Here is an 18,957-nt window from a genome sequence, read left to right as displayed (position 1 = left end):
CTGGAGTGAAAGCCCAGAGCAATAACCACTACACTATGGAAGCCTCATTCATATCGCATGGAACATGTATGGTTTTATGGAGAAGCTCACAAGCGAATAGGATTGATCAGTGAAGACTCCACAGCAGATGTCATCACAACACATTGTGTACATGAACACCGAGCAAAGTACAATTTAAAATGACACTTTCGAAGTACCCAAAGTTAAACTTACAAAAGAAAACCCATAACAAATAAAACTTACACAAGAAGCGCCCTAACGTGGCACTTGACAGCTGCCAGTGTCAAATGCAAAATGTAAACAAGGACCATGTGAAAATTAAGTCAATGCAATCTCCGGTTAGAACATCTTATTTTTTTCCATTTTGCACGTAGGTATTAACAAGTAGAATAGTTTTAAATTATTCACAATTATTTAGGCAGTTAATTATGGGATATCTTGGTACACTACACGAGGTAAAAAAAATACAAATAATAAGAAAGTGTAGCGAACGATTTGGTCAACGATTCTTTTGAACAAATATTTTGAGTGAACCAATTCAAAAGATTAACTGGAATGCACATCACTAGTACAAAACTGTGCAGACGACCGTTAGCTGCCAGGTCGAAATAGCCGACTGGTTTATAACTCCGGCTCTTGCTCGGTAAGAACATGGTTCGATCCCAGGTGTGAGAAAATACCTACATGTGCTTTTATTGCGCAACCCTTTATTTTTTTTTATTTTTTTTTTTGGTCCAGCGTCCAAACCTGAATCATGAATTGCTGTCAAATATGAATAGGATTAAAATAGTGACCGATAGGAGCAGCATCACTTAGCAAGGTTGCATCGATGTCCCTTCCAAAGACTGTCTTCTGGCTCTCGTACGGTTTTAGGTTTGCATGGGAGGCGAACTCAGCTGGCCGCCGCTTGCTCGTCCTCCGTTTCCTCATCGTCCTCTCGGTCCACGCTGGCTGGCGACGGGCACGTTGTCGTGGCGATCGTCCTCGGTGACGAGGCGAGCGCGAGGCCACTAGCCTTTGTGCTCGTCGGGGCACATCACCACCTGCTCCAGCCCGGCGCTTGATGGCAGGTCTTTCCCGTGAATCGGCTTTCTAGCTCGTTGCCCTTGACGGAGTCCACCGGGGACATGAGCGTGTGCTCCAGCACGCCAGCCACTGCGCCCGCGGTCATGTGCGTCGTCACCGACACGTGCGGGGGCAAGCTCTCGTAGTCGCCGTCGCCGGGATCGGGCTGGCCGCCTTAGCTCGCCATCGTGGTGACAACCAGACAACCGTCGACGTGCGCAGGATTCAAATCACTCACTCACAGACACGTTCAGTTGGTGAACGTGAAATGCAATTCACGACTCGTTCGTGAACAGGAAGTTACGTCATTTTCTTCTTCGATTTGTTTTACGGCGAGGTGGCACCAGCTTCAATGCGCATTACCGACACCTACTGGTTGAAGCCATATGAACTGAAAAAAGAACGAATCACTTTGGGAAATGATTCATTCACTGAAAAGAAAATCCGTTCTTCTGAACGAATCGTTCACTCACGAGCCAGCACTCTTGGAGATGCAAAGTAAATAAAGGCGAGGGGGCTGAATCAAACTGACAAAAAGGAACGGTTCAAAATGCTTTATGTACATTAAGTTGCACATAGTACATAAAGACTTAATGTCTTATTTTATACACTTTGTACATTAGCTGACTACAAACCACCGACGCTAAGTAATTTGACTGGTAGAGAGAGAAAGTTTTAGCCATTTAGCACAAAATTCACAACATAATGAGACATCAAAATGGAGGACGTTCCAGAAAAGCTTATTGTAAATTTCTATTTACAAACCATGATAACATCTTCCACGCACTTCAGGTGTCAAGTGTGACTGATATTTCTGTAAAATTGGGTTTTCTTGCTCACAAACACACACAAAAACATATTCCCCTCACTTCCATTTGTCAAGTGGGCTACTAACATTGACCGTCGGCCCACTTTTAAGGCACGGTGACTAAAAAGAAGACCCCCCCCCCCCCCCCCAAAAAAAATTGCACTCTTAAATATTTGTACACATTTGATGGACTACAACATTGTGCCATTGATTTGTCACAAAAGTACAAAGGAGAATTATGGCCACCTCAAAAATGAAAATTCATTACGGGTTGCCAGCAAATCACAGTATGTTTATGTAAGTAAAAAAAGTAAAATACTTTAGAGATTTAGTTCTGATCTTAGAATAAAATGGTATTTCTTGTGGATAAAAAGTTTTCTATTGTGACGATTGTTATATATTTGGAATTTGATTGCAACTTTTTCAAGGTTTTTAAGTTGAATGTATTTAAATGAGGGAAAACGCTTTGAGATGAAATATATATTTTTGAGATTTAAATGATCAATTCTCAAAGAATTAAGAAAAAATGACTTTTCTCCCTTCAGTTTCTCCATAATACTCCTTCGTATAAAAGACACACATCACTAATAGGGTGGAAAACACCAAACGGAGTACTGTACTTGTGAGCACAACAACCAGTTAATTCATTGGCAAAATCACCAGAAACCGGCGGTTCAGTCTCCGGGTCAATAGGGGGCGATATTTTGTGCTGAAAAGTGCTGGTTTCTTGGAGGCGCCAGGTTAGTTCTCTTTGATTATCAAACTCACCGATTACAAGATCAGAATAGGTTGTCTCCTGGCGTCCAAAACAAAAGTGCTATCCAAAATTATGCCCTCACAAAGAAAATAATGCTCAACTTTGTCGTCGAGCTCTTGAGAAAAAAAAAAAATCGGACGATGTTTCATTTTTATTGTTAATGTTTCATTTTCAACGGATTAGGAAGAATACAAAAGAATGTCGAACTCCTGTGACATCTAATGCTGATTTTTGCTATCCAATCGTGAGAAGCTAAAATTGAAATCACAATAAAAATTCGATTAATTTCTCAACATTATCATTCATTTGTTTAAAACCAGACCCGTGAGGGCAACCTTAAGTCACCCTGAGTAAAATATCAATGACGCAAGCACAAATGCGCTGCGTAAACGATCAAAATTGAGCATTAGAATTTGCCTGATTGGAGGTTGTGCACCTCATAGGTTTCCCGATGGTTGTATTTTCTTGCCTGCAGGTTGTCAATGTTCCCACAGGTTTGTAGCATTTCCAAGGATTTGTCCATGAACGACATGTCCGATGGTTCTAAAGGTGCAGGGAGATTTGTCGACTTTCCTCCGATGGGCAGCGGGCAGCCTCGTCGCAACGTGCAGGTTGGGCACTTCAGACTTGGGCGGCTTTCTTTTGTTCTGCGTTGCATATTGTGCTGTGTTCACTGGCTGGGGGAGGGGGAGGCAGAGGCGGGGGTGGCTCGTCGGTCGGGCTTAGCTATCGTCCTCGTCCACGTCCTGCTGCTCGTCCTTAACCACTTCGGGTAGCCGGAAACACTCCCCAAAGAAGTTGACCAGAGAGCGGCTCAGGTGCTTTTGGGTGTCTTCGCTGTGCAGGAAGTGGCCCTCGTCCGGGTAGATCTGAACAGGGGAACAATTTTATCAGCACAAATTGTGAAAATGCACAGAAACTGATGCATTAGGGGAGGGTCCACTGTGCTGGGTGTACTTTGGTGTGCTGTCTGCTTTGTGTAAAAAAAAAAAAAAATAGTACCCCCCCCACATCTCACCTGAAGAGTGTAATTGGCCTTCTTGCTGATTAAATGGTTGATAAACTTGGCCGTGTGCTGAAAGTGAACCTTTTCTATAGACAGAAAGAATAATGAGTAAAAAAGAAATCTTACAGCCTTTTCCGAAAAGAGTCATTACCGTCTGCAGTGGGGTGGATGATCAAGTACTGCTTCTGCACCAGCTGACCTGCTCTGTGAGCTAAATTTGACATCTGGCACACAAAAAGAAATACTCACAGTCATAAACAGTCTTACTTGAATGATTTGAAAATGATGAGACATACCGCGTAGACTCTGGAATCGGTCTTTGAGCCCAGGTATCGTTCGGAGAATGCCGACACTGGTTGGGGGGGGGGGGGGGGGGAATATTCAAATGGCACATAATGGAACTCTTTGGCTGAACGTGGCCGCCTGAATAAAAAAATCGAGTTTTACCGTAAAGCTCGAAATCCGTGATGGGCGAGACTGCAGTTCCGCATTTAAGCTGAGTGAACTCATCTGAGCTGAGCAGCAGTGTGGACAAATATCCTCCGTACGCCTGCACAACGACGACAGATGGATACGTTCCATTTTTTTCACGCGAGAACGACTCGCAGAATATCATCCGGCGTTACCTTTCCATACACTCCCATGCGAGTCTTGTCGATGTAAGGCTCTTTGGAGATGAAGCTGAGCGCCTCCAGCTGGTCTCGTTCCTCCAGCTTGCCCAACCTCCTGTGCACTTTGTGGAGGAGGTTGGTACCCTGGAAGCCGCTGCCGTGGCCGTCGAAGCGGATGACGACGGTGCCGAAGCTGCTCACCAGGATGGTGGCCCAGTCCACCTGGAACTGCTCGGTGACCATCTGGCCGCCTGGCGTCCCGTCGCTTGGTTTACGAGGCGACGATGTCGAGTTTAATGTTCAGTCAGGCGCATACATTTTGTGAGTCGAAAAAAGGAGGATCACGTGACCATATGGAGACATTTGCGTCTGGTCGTACTTACACCAGCAGCAGCAAGGGGTAATGGGCTGTGTCCACAAATCCAGCTGGCTTGAGAATCTGCATGGTGAGAGCTGCGGCACACGCAAAACAGTTTTTCAATTTTTCTCTTTGAAGCTCGCAGTCTTTGTGCAATGCACGTAAAGGCCTACTGTAGTCGTCTATGGTGATGGTGTTGTACTCCACTTTGGGCATCTGCATGTTGTTGTACGTGGCGTTGACTCGCTCGTTTGTCTCTACGTCCAACAGCTCTGCACACAAAAAAAAGAAAAAGGTCAAAATGCGCATGATAGTCGGGACAGAAAAACATCTCCGGGAGGACATTTTACTCTGTTTGTCTTCTGTTCTGTAGACGGCCACGCTCGGAACGTCAGGCCCTGGGAAGAAGTTCAGATTTAAAATAAAAAAAAAAAAAGGGGCTGTTTTGGAATGACAGAGCTGCTTTGGAGGTGACTCACCTTTACAGCTGAGTAGGAAGTAGCGCATGTCGTGACTGAACGACACGTCCACATAGCCGCACTTAAACTGGCAGGACAGGCAGCAGCGGTTGAACGGAGGAATCGTGTCCGTGCTGTAAAACGCCATTGACGTGACTCGACGCGCACATGATGACGAGGTGCCGAGGAAGCGTCTACCTGTACAAGTGTCGCCGTTTGGGGTCGTCCTCTGTGCTCAGAAAGTATCTGGGAAAAGAAGCCGCTAAGGTAAGCGTCGTTCGTCTGAGCTTGCAAAAGTGTGCAAAAGAGCCAAACTGACATGAGGTTCCTCTGGTGATTGTAGGCCAGGATGTTGGTGACATCCCAATCCCCCGACGTCAGCGACTGAAGTATGTCCAAGCTGGTGTTGGGCTAAGGCAGATGAGTCAAGTCAAGCTCAGACGAGAAACATCCACTTGTGCGAGCGATAGCATACCATGGAGGTGGACATAGAAATATGGAAGAACTTCCCTCTCCCACCCTGAGGGATGGCTCGTGTGAAAAAGAACTTGTGTCCGTCGTGTGAAAAAAGAGGCGCTTCATTCTGCGGACGGGAAGAAAATGGGGTGTGTTTGCACGCTAGTGAACAAAAACACACGGGTGATGTTTCACACCTACCTGTCTGTGCAACCAGCTTGTGCTCTCATCTTCATGTTTCTAAAAAGTCACAATGCGTTATTTAAGCCTTTGCTGATCTCACACGTACTTGTGTAAACATTTTATATAAACTTTTGTTTTTTATATATATATGGTATAATCATCTTCATTACAAACTGACACAAAGAAAATTTTTTAAAGCTATCAGGTGCGTTCATGCAATCATGCAACAACAACATTTGGCCACATGGCGGCAGTATTTTTCAGCCATTCCTTTGAAATTAAAGCCTTATAAGGTCAAGCTGATCCCATTCTTAATAGCTCCTAAATATTTTCACATCATTTGTTGGTATGAATCCTGAGCATTTATTATCTGATTGTATTTTTGAAGGCAATTATTTAAATCAATTGAATCAATTGTTTTGCTTCTACGTCAAACAACGATTGCCACACATGACACTGAGCAGAACATCGCACCTTGACGCAGACCCCTGTGGTCGCCTCACACAGTGTCAATATGGAATTGTTCTGGGCTCTGTTCAGCCAGTTGACAGCCAGTTTGGTGCTGGTGGCCCATTTCACCATGGTGATGTAATACTCTCTCCTGGGAAAAAAAAAAGGACAAAAGTCCATGCAGGGACCGTCAGGAGTAGCCGCCGTCAGGCTTAGCCACCGAAGCATATCAATGACACCTTGAGATGGGCTCTCACCCGATTCGGGGGTCATCGGGTTTCTTCATGACCACAGTGTGCAGAGGACCGTTGAGGCTCACCACTGACAGGTGCACCACAGGGTTTTCCTCCCCAGCCTGCGGAGGAGGCCCAAAGGAAAGCGGATACGTCCGTTTGGGTTTCAGGTGCGACACCAAAAGCCGTGCAACAGCGTCGTGTTCGTGTCGCGACTTACCTTCGGGTAGTGGTATTCCAAAGTGTTGGGGTACGGCGTCCCCGTGAAGAAGGGGACTTCCATCTTTGGCACCAGCGTGTCGTTGATTGTCATGTAGGCCAGACGCAGGCCGTCGGGAGACCACCAGTGGGCCTTGTAGCTCTGCAGGATCTCCTCTGGGCCCCAAGGAAAAAAAAAAAACCCAATTATAAAACATTTTAAAATAGTCATGATGAAATATAAAAGAAAAATGATTCAGTCGTGCCTCAGTACAACATATTGTTAGAGTAGATTCAAATGTAATCCAACAGGGGGCACTATAGCTATATAGAAAGCAGCCTGTTGCTATTAGCTCGTCATCTTTTTGGGAGGGATAAACCATCATCAGGATTGATTGTGCGTCTATGTTTATGAAGGTTTTGTGTGTATCGCATAAGCTAAACTCGTATTGGCTGAACGATTTGATACTGTGTGGTGTTTGAAGACGGTTGAGTTAGTTACACTGCCTCAGTTTATGATGACTCCGGGAGGAGCCATTATTGATTGATTATTCACAGCAACTTGGATGCTGAGAGCGGCTGGCACAGCACGGGCGCGTTGATGCCGAAAAGTTGCCTTCGGAAAATAAAGTGCAAATAAATCACAATTCATTTGTGTAGCTCAAGGCCGAGAGCTGCACAGAGGGACAATCCAACCTAACCTTCACTCTCGCTCTTGCTCTCTCCGCGCAGGGATAAGCGACATGATTTGTGTCGGGGTGATAAATCCTTACGAGGCAGCGGGAAGAACGTTACAAAACAAATCTTTGCACGCTAATGAAAATGGATTACGTCTCTCATTTCGCTTTCTGGGCGCCACCAAAAAGAAATAATCCTATTAATAAGGACACGATTAAATCCGACCCCCCTCAGCAGTTCAGTAGAATTACAGATCCTCCCTCCATAAATGGCTTTTTGTAATTGCATTACACATTCATAACATTCACAGATTGTTATTAAAAGCCCCCTGGGAAATAATAACGGCGTTACGGAGAAAATAAGTCGCCATTGACGAGCCTCGACGTTTTATCATAAATGACAGCAGCGGGGAGGAAAAAACCCTCACACTGAACAAACAAATTCAATCAATAAAATGAACACATTTTGAAATACATGATCTACATTTAGATGAACAAGATCAATATGACTGCTGCATAATGGATGGCAAACGTCTTCTTCTCCTGAATGAATTCAAAGAGCCTCACCGTGAATACAGTGCTTAGTGTGACAATAGAGGTGTCAAAATGTGGAGATTGCTTTAAGTGGCTACAATCGATGCTTGAATTTTACCAGCGCTTTTCTGAAACACTTTACAAATCCACTCAACATTCTTTTTTTCCTTCTGAAGCAAAATTGACTGAATATTTAACATCTGCCAATACAGAGTATAAAGAGTAAAAATGTTCCTTTTACAATTGTTGCGTTGAGTTTGACGAGTGCGGTGGGCTACCTTCATAGAGCCAGTCAGACAGGCCGTTGAAGACCACGCCCTCCTTTCCGCTGGAAACCAGCCGGATGGTGCGACTCTCTACTGTTGCTCTGTAGTAGATGTTGTTCTCAAATATGAAGATCTGCAGCCAAATACAAGGAAATGCTCAATATAATCGGACGCCTGTCTGCAAGAATTCTGCTTTCAGTTTTCATTGGCACTGTCTTGCAGGCCAACAATTTCATCGACCACTAAAATTGAACCTGAGGGAATGAACTCTTCTGAAGAATACGAAAAGGGATTTCAATTTGAGAAAAGGCCAGCTATAATCCTGGATGAAGTTTTGACATGCTACTTTGTCGAATAATACTTTCATTTTGATCTTTCTCATCATGATCTCTTTTTTTGTACAAACAACCTGACATTCAGATCTGTGTGCCTCTCGCTGATTGCTCCGTCACAGCGGAGTAATTGCTTGCGCTTTAATGGGGGCATCTTCATCTCTGTGTAGATCTGATCTGCTTGACTTCACACACCGTCACACATTTGGACGCTGACGCGGCATAATCAATGCCTCCATCCCTGACGGATTTCAGGCCAAAAAACTTTGTAGCGAAAGAAGCTGGGATGAAAATGAGGGTGAACACGTCGGACTGTGATAAAAGACAAGAGCTCGACGTTTTGTTTTCCCTGGCACCTTAAATGGAATCATCTGGTAATGTTCCATTGCAGCCTTTAGATGAATCCACAACACGTATTGAGTTGAAAAAAAAAAAACAATTAGAAAGGTAAAACATTTTACGTCGCAACAATCGATTTTAACAATATAATAAATTGTTCAACTCTTACGATGAAAAGCCACGTGAAGAAAACAAAACAAAATGGTAATGATCCTGCTCCTGCTGACCCGCCATATCAATGAGTGCCTGTAAATGCCAAATGCATACAAACACAAAATTAACTGGGCACACTAGTTCAATTTATCTGCTTGGATGCAGCTAAAAAAATCTGTGCCCAAATGTTTCATGATACACACACGTCAGTGTTTTGGTTCCCGAGGCGACAATCCAAATGATTGGTTCTGCCTTGAGGAGCCATCTGCGCTGCTGTTGCTCAGCATCTTCAGCGCGCCCCCCTCAGTCCAGATGGTGAAATGCATTTTCAAATTCGCCTGCTATACTGTTGTTCTCTTCAGAGTACAATTCCCATTCTGGTTTGTTTTTGTTGTGTAAGGCCTTACGAGCTGCTGGCCTTTAGGTCCCCATCCAGCAAATTGCAGCACAGCTTCGTGCACTTCGGGAGGGTTCAAGGGCCATGTTTCCCTGCGCAAGACAAACACCATCACAATCATGTACACTGGATGTTTTTCTTTACCACTGTTGCTGCACTGACCCTGAGAGGCCAACCCTCGGCCAAGGTGAATGATTACAATTTGGAGAAAAAACTTACTGTGTTGTAAGGCTGTATATAATGTACTTGGCCACATAGGAATGTTGATAGAGCTGCCGAAATAAATAAGATGACAATTCAAGGCTCAGAAACATCAGGTTAAAAAAAAAAAAAAAAAAAGCTGCAGTGGTAATAAAAATTTGAATGTCCTCACCAGTTTCAAGTCAAAGGCAAATAGCACTTGTTGCAGGTCAGGGGACACTTGGTACCTGGCGGCCTTCGATCTTTCCTGGATGAGAGCGAGAGAGAAAATGACTAACAGGGCAAGTGACAACTCTACAGTGAGGTGATTAAGGTGCACTCACAAACATTTGGTTTGGCACGACAACACGTTTCTCCTCCGTGTCCACGTTGAGCTTGACAACATCACCTTCCCTTGTACGATACAGCAGCTCATTACCTGCGCCGAGGAAGTCAACACAGGTTCATGGTGAACTCATTCACAAAACAGGCCATTTTGCTCACGGATGAGGTCAAAAGAATAATAATAATCGTATTGGTATTATCTGAGCATTTTTTTAATGCCCCCATGGCCCCCTCTAGCTCCGCCCCTGATTTAAAAAAAATTAAATGCCTGGAAATTTGTTATGAATCATGTTTACATACTAACACAAAACTATTTAAACACTCTTACATGTTTAACGAACAGACGGACTTTGTTGACCTTCAAAATATAATAATGGAATCCATTTTCATATCGTATATATTCCAAATGAAGCAAAGCTTCTACCGCGTTATCAAACTGATGTGTTTCACGGTCTAAGATTGCTCACATTTGCGGGATTAAATGTACGACTTAGCGCTTTTAAAGTAATAAAGTAAATCCTTTCCACACAGGCATCCGGATGGATGTGAGCTGGAGGGTCAGGCAGGGTACCGCCGATTGTTCCACTTGCCAAACTTCCATTCTGTTTGTACTTAAAGTAGATTTGCATAAGATTAAGAGAGATTACGTCCCAGATGTTGCCTAGCGATAGCTCACTCGCACATAACGCAAGAAGCGGTCGCCAGCCGGCTCGTTTCGACGGCGCCGGTAAAACGCGTTTGCATCTCGGGAGGTGGCGGCGGGCGAGTCGGAGGTGAGTCCAAAGGCGAGTGAGGCAAGAAGCGACCCGGCGGGGGTTGGGTAGGTGACGTGCCCCCTGGAAATATTGATGAGGACCGCGCATCCGCCGCTTACGGGAAGGTCACGGGGCCCAAATGGGAACGCGAGATGCGATGTCGCCATGATTTCGTCAGGCACTGAGAATGTTTTCATCAGCTTGCTGGATGAACGATGCTTGTCACGCATTTATATGCGCCGTTGGCACAGATGCCTCGGAAAAGTAACATTGTTACTTTCCGGATGACTTGACTTTTAAACTAACTTAATTATGATAGTGAATACTAAAATAAATTACAAGTTACATTCAACAGATGGCGCCAATACTTAATTGGAAGTACATTTTTTGAAGTTTAATCATATTTTTTCATTTTAATCAGACGATATGGCAATATTTTACACCAAAAAAATATTAAATGGCGTTTCTAGCCTTCACTTAACACAATGTTATTTAAGGTGGTATGTTCTTATTTTATGTAGTTGTAGTGTTTTTGGAAGCTAGAAGCTGGCCTGACAAAGCAGAATTTCTGTTTCAACTCACCGCTGAGCCACACGGCGTCAGGTCGGTGGATACGGAGGTCGGGACCAAACACATCATCCAGGGTGACCTTCTTCTTCAGGGCCAGGCTCTCATCTTCACCTGTCAAGCGCATATGTCAAAAAGAAAAGGAGAGAAATGTATTGTAAAGTGCAGATAGCGTCGCTGTGCCGCTGGCTGGGGAGGGAGAAGCTTCACGTTGCGCCTGTGAAATCGGATTCACATTTCAAACGACACTTACGAGTGAGAAAGAAAAAAAAAATTTTGTTTGAAGATGATTTTTGTTTGAATCTGGGAGGACAGGGTGCCGCGGACAAGATGACGTCTCCAATACTATGACTCTTTAGATAATCATGGGATTTCTTATGAACCGATTCATTTTTAGTATTTTGTTTATGCGCTCATAATATAAAATATGCTATCAGAGAGCAATTTGGAGCGAGGGCAAGAACGTGAGCACCGCTGCGGTGTCGTTCCTGAGCGACAATCAGACCAAAAGATCACAAAGATAAAATAAACCCAAAGACAAAGCCGGAATGAACGGCGCCTTTGAGTGCCCCGGAGTTGCAAAAGTAGCTGAGAAAGATAAGCTCTTTGTCAGGTCTCGAAACGTTAACGCCGGCGTGTCATCAGCCGCTGGCAGGAGCTGAGCGAGCGAGCAGAGCCAGCCAGCTCTCGCCACAAAAGTTCTTTTTTTCTTTAAGATAAAAGCTGCGGTGCTTTGACAAAAGGCCATCATCTTCGTTCAACTTCTTTTGAGGGGGACTCAGCTCATCATCACGTAAGGCCTTGACACCGAGCAGTCAGATTGAAAAAGAATGCGGCAGACAGAGCGCAGAACTTGGCCAGCGAGCGAGCGTGTGCGTGCGGCGGCGGCTACATACGAGGCGTCAGCAGGATGACCGAGGTGACAATCAGGGAGCAGATGACCAGGATGACCAGCAGGGCGATGGCTATTCCTTTCCAGTTCCTCTGCGGCGGCGCGCTGCCCACCAGGTCCTGGTGAATGACATCACACGTTACATCACGCATGCAATGACATCATCCAACATGAACTTCGAACTGAACTCGTAGTTGGCATGTCAAGGAGAGCTGAGCACATGACTCACTTGGTCACATCATAGATTTTTAAAGTGCTGCTAGTCCCTGAATAGTGCACTGACAAACAAGTGGTAGCTGTATTGAGCCAGCTCCGCTAATAGACTGAAGTAGCATTAGCTTTTATGCAAGAGGAACCAGCAAATAATTTTAAAAAAATGGAGACAATTTGAAATCCACAGTCTCACTTGTTTTTTTACATGCAGCTTCCATCAAATGAACCCGCTTCACCCGCTTCTGAAGTCCTCGGGCTTTTGTTACTATGGCAACCGAGGGAGCGCAAGAATGTTGAATTTAGGCGATCGGTAGCCAGTTCCAAGGCAACCCAGCGTTTCCACTCTTGGAGGCAGCAGCACTTTGACACCAAGCCGCTGAATGCGCGGATCCGAGTCGGTGCTAATTCTGGAACTCTTTGCACATTTTGGGTTTGCTGCTTGAAAAGAGCAAGTCTTCGAGCAACATGGCCTGAGAAACAATTATTATGTAGCTATGAAGCTAACGGGCACATTGAGGCCGGTAACAACATATTTAATTGATCCTTTCATTTCACAGGTTGGCCAACAATTTGCATGCAAGCCATTCAAAGTCAATATTCGACGTTTCAACATTCCTCCTTTTATGTGTGTCAAGTACTTGGAATCATATTGCGGATAAAAAAATATATAAGTACCACTGGGCCACAGAACTACAGTTAAGCTCTTATAATACAAAATAACTGCACTTGAACACCTCCATTACTTTGTGTGCACAAGTGTGTGTGTGTCTACGACTGCAAATCAATAACAAAAACAGCGAGTACACGCAGAAAACAGCGGGCCCGTCAATAGGATGATTTATTGCAGCGAGGTTCATGATTTACACTCGCACGTTGCACTGGCAAGATATTCACCTGCCGCAGTTATATGATATCTGCTGAAGATATTGCTGCCCAAATAGAGCAACAGAATGAAGTGACGGCCGTCCTCCATTAAAGGTCCTGTTCCATCACTCTGAGGGCATTTTAATGCACCGGTGGAGTGCATCAGCCTGACACACACACCCACACACATAGGTGTGACAGCTGTATTTGTGACTCTCTGCAGTGAAGCCCTGCAGGCTTGGAGGCGTGTGTGAGTAAATATTTTGTTCCGGTTGCGCTCCCCCCACCTCCGTGACTAATTGGCCCTATGAGCCTGATCACATGGAAGGAGGTGGAAACCTTCACAATGGCCAGTCAAAAAAAAGATTTTGGAGAGGAGCACTGAGCAGAGATTCATGAGCTTGCGTCATTCATTGGTGGCGTTTGGGCAAGCTGATGTTTGCCGTCGACGGTTCCGAGAATTCGTCCTTGGCCGACTTTGATCGCAAGGGAGGGGAAAATGCTCCGTTTCGGTACGGTTGTCAATAAGTGTAACCGTACCCACGCAGATTTTGACACGCTAGCTCCAAAAGCCTCACATTAGCTCACTGTTGTGCACGAGGGTTACTTTATCTCCAAATCCATTTGCAACAATTTTCCCGTCACTTGGAAACGTGCGTTCGAAGAGCCAAGGCTCTTTTTCCGGTCAAGCTTCCTTCCACTCTCCCTAATCCGCTCCGCCTCCCACTTTCGCTTTGTCTAAGCATCTCTTTGTCTCTGCTCGCAGCTCAAGTGTGAAATGGATCTTTCTTGATCTCAGCACCTGGTTGCCAAGGGAACCAACTCCAGCAGCCACTAGGATCAAATCCGCAGTCCGGTAAAGTGCACAGGAATAATAAGCAAGAAATGATGGCATGTTAAAGCGCGTGGCACACGTGTTAGCCCACGGGCTTCAACTTGACATCGGACACCGGAAACAGGACCTGAGACTCGGAGCAAAAAACAGGAGTTGAAGCGTTGGCCTTCGGGCGGGCGCGAGGGTAAACTTTTCCTCTGGCGCGGCATCAATAAATCATGGCCGCTCATGAGAGGGCATTAAGAATTTATGCCGGTTGGCTTCCACAGCTCTCGTCTATCCAGCCCGTCCACCGCCGAGGAATTGTTAGACGCCCCAGGCGAGCCAAGGGACATGTTTGGATGCAACTGTGGGACCTGCACGGCTAATTGACTCACACCCAAAATCTGATGCGGAAAATGTCTTTAGTTACTTTTGTTTAAAAGTCATGAAATTAGATTGGAAGTTACATTGTTGAAAATATAAATACAAATAAATCCAATTATTCAAAGAAAGAGTTGAAAATATGAATATAAATAAATAAATAAACAAACATGATTATCATTTCGGCCATAATCACGCAGCCCTAGTAAATAGTTCGAAATGGAGGCCGGCCAATCACATATATCCAGGATGCTTTTTTTTTCTTCTTTTTTTTTCCTAGAGAGTAACAATTAAACTTGCTCGAGCACATTTCTATGCCGAATTGTCGACCGGCTTTGCGGCCAAACAACTTGGCGCCGGTTTGCCATAGTGGCAGCTGGAAATAAAGTGAAGCGGAAAAAAACAAACAAGCAGCAGCACTCGCCGAGTCCAAACACTGATTGGACAATCAAGTCACTCGTGGCGTGAAGGAGAGGGAACTGTTGTGCAGGCCCGGCCCGGCCTGGGCGACCGTGCTTGTCCTTCCCTGGACACAAAATCATTGACGCTGTTGCAGGTGAAAATAATGAGGCGACACTTCCTCCCTTCTGTGCTTGTTTTGTCCGATTGCGGCAATAGTCGCTGCACGCACAGCTGATAAGACAAGAGCATAAGTCAAAATAATGCTCAATGATTCATGCGACTTACCCTTCGTCCTATTATCACATTTCACTTGACGCTGAATTATTTAACTTTAGCTCCCATCCATCATTTGGACTCGGCTGCCTTTATTTTGCTTTGTTCCAAAAACACAGCATGTATATATTGTTGTCTTGTTAACCAGTACAAAAGTGTCAGCTTCTTGTTCAACAACAGCATCAAAATGAAATGTTATTGGTGACTTTAAAAAGACAACACAAGCTCTTTAAAATTGCAAATAAAGTCAACTAGCCGCTATAAAAATGAACAATAGCCTCAGAGGCCCAAATAGTCAATACTAACAAGCAGCGTCAGAAAATCAATGTGAAGTCACAAAAAAAAAAGAAACACACTGACATTTTCGTTGTACGCCTGACAACAAAGTGACTTTTGTGGCGAATGAAAAGAAGGAAAAGTACAAAACATCAGTGTGCAATTTACAGGCTTCTTTGTGGCCTTGTTTCCTTTGTACAAAACAAAGCAAAAGAATAACACATCCTTCCCATCGCAGGCGAGAGGAACGTAAAAATATCGCTCAAAAGTGATTTCACCCAGCGCTTTTGGAATCTTTAGAAAAAGCCATTGATTTAGTCACGATTGACTCAGCAGGAAGTAACTCAGCCTTTTCTTCCAACGCTCGCTAGCTGAAGGGAAGGTAAATTAATCACCAAATGCAGACTCTATGTTACAAAGGCGACATTTAATCACTGATCATTTTTACTGAACGTTTTCATGCTCTCCCAAGCCTGCATTATGGATGGATGGATGGATGGATGGATGGATGGATGGATGGATGGATGGATGGATGGATGGATGGATGGATGGATGGATGGATGGATGGATGGATGGATGCTTGCCCCCGAAATAAGTTCTTGAACTAACTTTTGTTTCCTTTCATGCAAAAGAACATTATTTGTTCTATTTCAAAATGAAAATATCAAGAAAAATGTGCAATTCCTCTGCAGGAAATGAACATTTGGCTTCACATCTGCACCGCATCGCATATTAAAGCATTAAAATCACTCAAGTGACAAAGTGGCTGTTTAATCACTGTTTAGACAAATTGCAAGCAATCAATTCAAAAGTTGTTTTTGTTCTTCATCAAAGCAAGAACGAGTCCTATCGACTTGATAGGTTAGCAGGGGTAATTGCCTATTGATTTGAAAAGGACATCTACCCTGAGACCACTGCGACCGAGTAGATGAGGTCAAAGGTAACGTCGGCCGTTAGAGGGCCCGACGCGCTTGCGTGCGTGCGTGCTCCATTACGTTGTGGAGATTTGTTGCGGCAGATTTGGAATTTGCTCCAGATGACCGCGGACCGCAGCTGAAAATCAAAAGTACAGCCAAAGGAAGATGTGACATGACTGCAAAGGTAAAATAATGGCGGGTGGCGGCCAGTGGTGTCATGTGAAGGTTTAAATCAATGACCATGAGTCAGCAGAGGCCAAGTAAGGGCGAGATAATGTTTCATTCACTCTGCTGATTTGTGTTTGCGTCTAAATCACTGATGCTAGAATGTGACCGTCCCCTGATTCGGGTGAAGGTAGCAGGGGGAGGGAATCATTTTTCTTTTTTGGTAGGCTCTTTCACTGCAGATTGCCTTCAAAGTGTCACAATCAAGCCTGGAGTTTCATCTGAGGCCCATAACAAGTCCACTCATCAAGACGTTTTGACTTTGTCTGTTTATTGCCTTCCTTGTATGTATTTGGGATTCAAGAAGGACGCAGTAATGTGATGCATTCAAGGCCAAATGATATCTCGGCATCATTTGAGAGGAAGCCCCTTTCGCTAGTTGGTGTTAGCAAGGTAATTCATTCCCTGAGATGCAACAGGCTTGTAACAAGCCGGCAGCAGAGCAAAGAAGCCAAGGCTGTCCGACAAATGAAGATGGACATCGGTGCTTTCCGTGAATGGGAGGACCTCCGTTTCCACACATCCTCGGCAAATATTTTATACAATATGTTGAAAACTGTGCTGTGGTGCTTAGAAATTTGCAAGCGAGACGCGGTTACAAAAAATTATTTGATTAATACTCAAATGTGATGGCGGGAAACAAAGACGACAGGAGATATATTCCAAAAAATGAACACGCGCCAATGTTCGGGATCAACCATGGACGCTAAACTTTGGTAGCGTGTCGTCCCTGATGCACGTGTATTGCAGTTTCACGCTCACAGACCTTGAAAATATCCCGACACCTGCTGCCTGACAATCAAGCTGTTGACAAAATCATTTTCATTTGATTAGACTCCAGCTCTTCATAGCCAAGCGATGACATTCTCTATCTCACTTATGTGTGCGCGTCATAACATGGAGTGGCAGCGTCGGCAGCGCCATCGACACCCACAACACATCCCATCATTTAACACCCACCGTGTTTGCCTCCACCCTCGTTCGACGTCCTCCAAAATCTGATGAGGTCTCTGAAATCTAAAGCTCCGTTTGAGAGCTGAGCTCAGGCGACTTCATGAAATATTCAATTCCAAGTTGCGCGTCTTCCACGAGCGCCCTGACCCTGGTGTTAAATATCTGAAGAGCACCGAAGCACGGCAGGTCCTACCTGCTCTGGCTGCTGAGCGCCTTTGGCCGGCTCGCTGCAGTCTTTGGCAGAAGTCATGGGCGCAAAAGAAGAACGGAGGGGAGGAAGGGACCAGCGTGCGGCTTCCGTCCGTCCGCTGCTGACAGGTGTGGAATAATGAAGACTACACAGATACGGAGCGAGAGAGGCAGGCCGGCGGGCGGGCGGGCGGGCAGAGCGATGGGGAGGGGAGGGGGAGGAGGTGGCGAGCAAGCCGGAGTGTTCAAGGATATCTGGTGATTTGCTAAAATAATGACGACCATAGGCGCACACGGCAGCTGATGCGATGCCATGTGGGAGGGAGGGAGCTTTACCTCTGCAGCACAATCAATGGGCTCTTCTCACCCAACACACATGCACACACACACACACACACCTAATTACTTTCCATATATGTGAGAGCATGCGAATGGATCTGGGAGGAAATGTCAGAGGAGACTAAATAGACAGGAGATGATTACTGTTAGTGCCATTTTATGCAATGGAATAAAACAAGTTTTTTTATTTGTGGGAGTTTTTTGTGGGGGTGGCTCAAAGTTTTTGGGGTGAGTGGGAAAAGGTTTTTTATTATCAATGTTAATTTTGGCTCATATGGCATCTCTTATTTGCCCTTACCTTGTGGGCTTTGTGCAAATGATTCCAATTAATTTCACCTCACATCTTACAAAAATATGTTTTTGGGTGTGAGCGTTTTTGGGGAAAAATGTGATCTTAATTTTCTGTGATTAAAGACTTTGTTGTGAGTGAGACAGATTGTTTTGTTTTTAGGTGGGTATGAAATTTATTTGTGCATGAGAGATTTATTTTTTATTTTTAGTGAGTGTGTACGTTTTATGCAGGTGAAAGGTGAGACTGGAAGATCTTTGGGCTGTGAGTAAAAGGTTCTTTGGAGAGTTTTTATTCCGTGTCAGGTAATTGTAAGCATTTTCTGGCTGACAGTGGGAGTTTTGTTGTTGCAAGTAAGGTTTTCTTTTTTTGGGAGAGTGGGAGTTGTTTTTTTTGTAAGCAGAACAACATGCTTTGCCACTACTGAGTGTAGTGCAGACAATGGAAGCATCATTTTGTCTAACCTGGCAACCGTTACTAAGGGAGGGGGGGGTTAGCGAAAGGTCACTTAGTTGTTCTTTTATGTTCAGAGGCCTGATCGCTATCGTTGGAAAATATTCAGATATGATCGCACGCTGGCTTTCCATTCCAAATTGCCGTGTCAGGACTATTTATTTATTTTCTCATGAATTTGTCACACGTCCGCTTCAATCTGCAGGCTCCATCTGACGGCTTTAAATGAGCTTGTCGGCGTGGATCAACTCCCCCGCACGATTTCAGACCATTACCGAGCCGACCGAGACAAGGATCGGTGCAACAAAAACAAAATCCTTCCAGGTATCGCCGACGGAGAGATCT

At 44.8% G+C, this 18,957-nt stretch overlaps 1 protein-coding gene and 1 long non-coding RNA gene across 9 annotated transcripts in view; one reads left to right on the top strand and one right to left on the bottom strand.

The window, feature by feature from the left end:
* Positions 1-2,219: 2,219 nt before the first annotated feature.
* Positions 2,220-18,957, bottom strand: part of dpp6b (dipeptidyl-peptidase 6b) — a 35,695-nt gene continuing 18,957 nt past the window's right edge. For 4 of the 8 annotated variants that reach the window (XM_037276311.1, XM_037276306.1, XM_037276307.1 and 1 more), the window contains exons 2-24: positions 12,025-12,139; positions 11,144-11,242; positions 9,806-9,900; positions 9,655-9,729; positions 9,501-9,553; positions 9,292-9,373; positions 8,073-8,193; positions 6,606-6,760; positions 6,410-6,507; positions 6,177-6,303; positions 5,721-5,759; positions 5,539-5,646; positions 5,383-5,474; positions 5,262-5,309; positions 5,085-5,197; positions 4,779-5,003; positions 4,631-4,700; positions 4,263-4,512; positions 4,084-4,186; positions 3,933-3,988; positions 3,788-3,860; positions 3,649-3,722; positions 2,220-3,499 (exon numbers count right to left, since the gene is read on the bottom strand). In XM_037276311.1, coding sequence (XP_037132206.1) covers positions 3,353-3,499; positions 3,649-3,722; positions 3,788-3,860; positions 3,933-3,988; positions 4,084-4,186; positions 4,263-4,512; positions 4,631-4,700; positions 4,779-5,003; positions 5,085-5,197; positions 5,262-5,309; positions 5,383-5,474; positions 5,539-5,646; positions 5,721-5,759; positions 6,177-6,303; positions 6,410-6,507; positions 6,606-6,760; positions 8,073-8,193; positions 9,292-9,373; positions 9,501-9,553; positions 9,655-9,729; positions 9,806-9,900; positions 11,144-11,242; positions 12,025-12,139 — 2,418 coding nt within the window. In that variant the 3' untranslated portion in view covers positions 2,220-3,352. Of the gene's footprint in view, positions 3,500-3,648; positions 3,723-3,787; positions 3,861-3,932; positions 3,989-4,083; positions 4,187-4,262; positions 4,513-4,630; positions 4,701-4,778; positions 5,004-5,084; positions 5,198-5,261; positions 5,310-5,382; positions 5,475-5,538; positions 5,647-5,720; positions 5,760-6,176; positions 6,304-6,409; positions 6,508-6,605; positions 6,761-8,072; positions 8,194-9,291; positions 9,374-9,500; positions 9,554-9,654; positions 9,730-9,805; positions 9,901-11,143; positions 11,243-12,024; positions 12,140-17,535; positions 17,825-18,957 lie in introns of those variants that run through there. The other 4 variants (XM_037276308.1, XM_037276309.1, XM_037276313.1 and 1 more) reach the window with 3 other exon arrangements.
* LOC119137196 lies at positions 5,191-5,847 on the top strand. The gene is made up of 2 exons (XR_005100877.1): positions 5,191-5,330; positions 5,407-5,847. It is a non-coding gene; the product is annotated as an uncharacterized LOC119137196 (long non-coding RNA).

Source organism: Syngnathus acus, chromosome 17 (genome assembly GCF_901709675.1).
Source record: "Syngnathus acus chromosome 17, fSynAcu1.2, whole genome shotgun sequence".
Lineage (NCBI taxonomy): Eukaryota > Metazoa > Chordata > Actinopteri > Syngnathiformes > Syngnathidae > Syngnathus > Syngnathus acus.
The sequence above is the reverse complement of the archived record's forward strand: the minus strand, read 5'-3'. Positions and strand labels throughout refer to the sequence as shown.